This window comes from Nelusetta ayraudi, unplaced genomic scaffold (assembly GCF_046127955.1).
Source record: "Nelusetta ayraudi isolate G7.1 ecotype Tasmania unplaced genomic scaffold, CSIRO-AGI_Nayr_v1 ptg000018l, whole genome shotgun sequence".
Taxonomy (NCBI): Eukaryota; Metazoa; Chordata; class Actinopteri; order Tetraodontiformes; family Monacanthidae; genus Nelusetta; species Nelusetta ayraudi.
In genome coordinates this window covers 3080001-3082500 of record NW_027466068.1, presented here as the reverse complement: position 1 = coordinate 3082500, position 2500 = coordinate 3080001, and the positions used below count along the sequence as shown (strand labels likewise).

The window sequence follows — 2500 nt, the reverse complement described above, 5'->3', positions numbered from 1 at the left end:
ACACACACACACACACACACACACACACACACACACACACACACACACACACACACACACACACACACACACACACACACACACACACAGGTATACGCTTACATGCGCACGACCACAAGTACTTCATAGTTACTCGAGCCGGTTTCCATGACAACAGACAGGCCGGGTAGGAGAGGAAGACAAGGACATGGTGAGAGAGGGAAGGAGAGCGAGACGCGTCGCCGCTTCAACTCGGAACACTGAGTCTGATCTGAGAACGAATCATCATCAAATGAGCAAGACAAAGGGAGGGGACGGGGCGGAGCCAAGAGGAGGGGACCAACAAAGAAATAGATCTGCTGGACAGAGAACGGAGAGGGGAAAAAAAAAACCCAAGATATCTCTGCAACAGAAAGAGACTGATTTTGATGAGTTTCAAATGACTGACAGCTGATGGACTTTCAGGATCCAGGTTGGATGTTGGTTTGAAAAGGACGACTGTGAACAGGTGACAACAGGTGACGCCCCCATTTGTTGCTGTGGTAGTATAATGTGAAGGGACGAAGTAAAGGGTTTTATGTCCCTGTGCTCATAAAATAAATAAATAAATAATGGAAAGGAAACATTTTTGTTTTTTTGTTTCTTTTAAAACTTACAAGTGAGGCCGATTTGATGGTGGCAAAGCGACCCTGGTTCTTGTAGTTGTGGGCCTGGCTGCTCCGGTCCGAGGAGGGTCTCAGCCCCCCACAGTGGAGGCCATCGTCCCAGCTGTACTGCTGCTCCTGCAGGAGACACACACACACACACACACACACACACACACACACACACACACACACGGCAAAATGAGATGCAGTGCAGGACTCCTCCCCCCGCCCCCCCTTTCACAACTGGTGGGTGGGTGTGGGGGGTTGGAGCAAGCAGCGACTCAAAGACCAAACAGGTGAGTCAAAAATATCAATACTTGTCAAAAACTCTGAAAAAAAAATCCTAAAACAACGTGTCACTCCTGTCTGAGTGTCGACCAATTCCATGGTTCCAAGGTGCGCGTGTCCGGATGAAGCCACATTTCTTTCTATTTCAGTTTTCCAAGCCTTCAGAGAGTGAGTGAACCCTTTGTGCTGATCCTTAGAAAGCTGGACGCTGAATGACTTTAAACTCCTGTCAGACCCTGATTTACAGGAGCTACTGTGTGTGTATACGTGTGTATTCGCAACTACACAATGAAAATGTGAAACAATGAAAGAAATTACTAAATAGAACTCTGGTCCAATTATGATTTGGGCTTCACAGCCACCAATCAGTTTTTTTCTTCTTTAATGGCTGTGTTAAACATCAACAACTGGGTTCCAAAAAATGAAATAACTGCAATAATAGCTTATAATAGAATAAAGCTTCCTCCTAAGTCACTCAGTGGTGTCAGACGGAAGCATGCTTACTGACCGGCTGTATCCGGGTCACCTCAGGTAGTAGTGCAGGGAAGGGGGATGAGAGAGGGGTGGCCTGTACTGATGAAGTTGGCCTTTGACCTTGACCTTTACCTTCTTGACGTGGGGGGAGGAGTCCAGGCTGTAGTCGGGTGGGTGCATCATGGTCATGTCAGAGCAGCTGTCCATGTCCAGCACCTCCTGCATGCTGTTGACGCTGCTGCTCTGGCTGCCGGTGCTGAGGGAGGTGCTGGGCACCGAGTGGTTGCTGCCCAAGCTGTTCATCTTGCAGCTGGCCGCCTCGCTATCCTGCACCACCACAAACACAACTCACACTCAGATATGTCCTCCACATGTTCCCCACACCTGTTTCCAATAAGTTATGGAGGAAATAACACACACACACACACACACACACACACACACACACACACACACACACACACACACACACACACACACACACACACACACACACACACACACACACATATAGACATACATATATATATATATATATATATATACACATACATATATATATACACATACATATATATACATATATTAGGGCTGGGCAACGATTACAAATTTTAATCGCAATTAATCGCATGATTTCACTGATTAATCACGATTAATTGCAATGTATACGCAAAATACAATAATGAATTTAAAAGAAGTGTATAGTGCACTTTTATTTTAATGTTCCACCATATGAAAGAAGTCTTTTCTTTCTGGATCCGCAGAAGCCAGCAACACACTTTTACAAAATAAAAGCACGTATGGCGGCTAACTGGCGATTGATAAATAAATAAGCCGCGGTGGGCTAAACGAAGGAGTAATTGTTGACGCGCATGCAAAAATAAATCCAGTCTTGCTTCGAGGTTCTTTTTTATTTACTTTATTCTTTATCACAATGACCTCCTACGCTCACCCCACCACACTTTTTTTTGAAACTGCATATTTTTGAAACCGCACTTGAAAAAAAATGCGCTTACACGAAGCCGTATTAAAAATAAATAAATAAATAAAAATAAATCCCGTTTACACGGATATGCGGCTGGAAACGACTGAAAACGATCTAGTACCTATGC

General features: G+C 44.7%; 1 protein-coding gene across 2 annotated transcripts in view; it reads right to left on the bottom strand.

Moving 5' to 3' along the window:
• The window catches only part of taok3a (TAO kinase 3a), a 62640-nt gene that overhangs the window by 16517 nt on the left and 43623 nt on the right, over window positions 1-2500 (bottom strand). For both annotated transcript variants that reach the window (XM_076025801.1, XM_076025802.1), the window contains exons 13-14: window positions 1521-1715; window positions 636-761 (exon numbers count right to left, since the gene is read on the bottom strand). In XM_076025801.1, the coding sequence (XP_075881916.1) occupies window positions 636-761; window positions 1521-1715 (321 nt within the window). The remainder of the gene's footprint in view (window positions 1-635; window positions 762-1520; window positions 1716-2500) is intronic.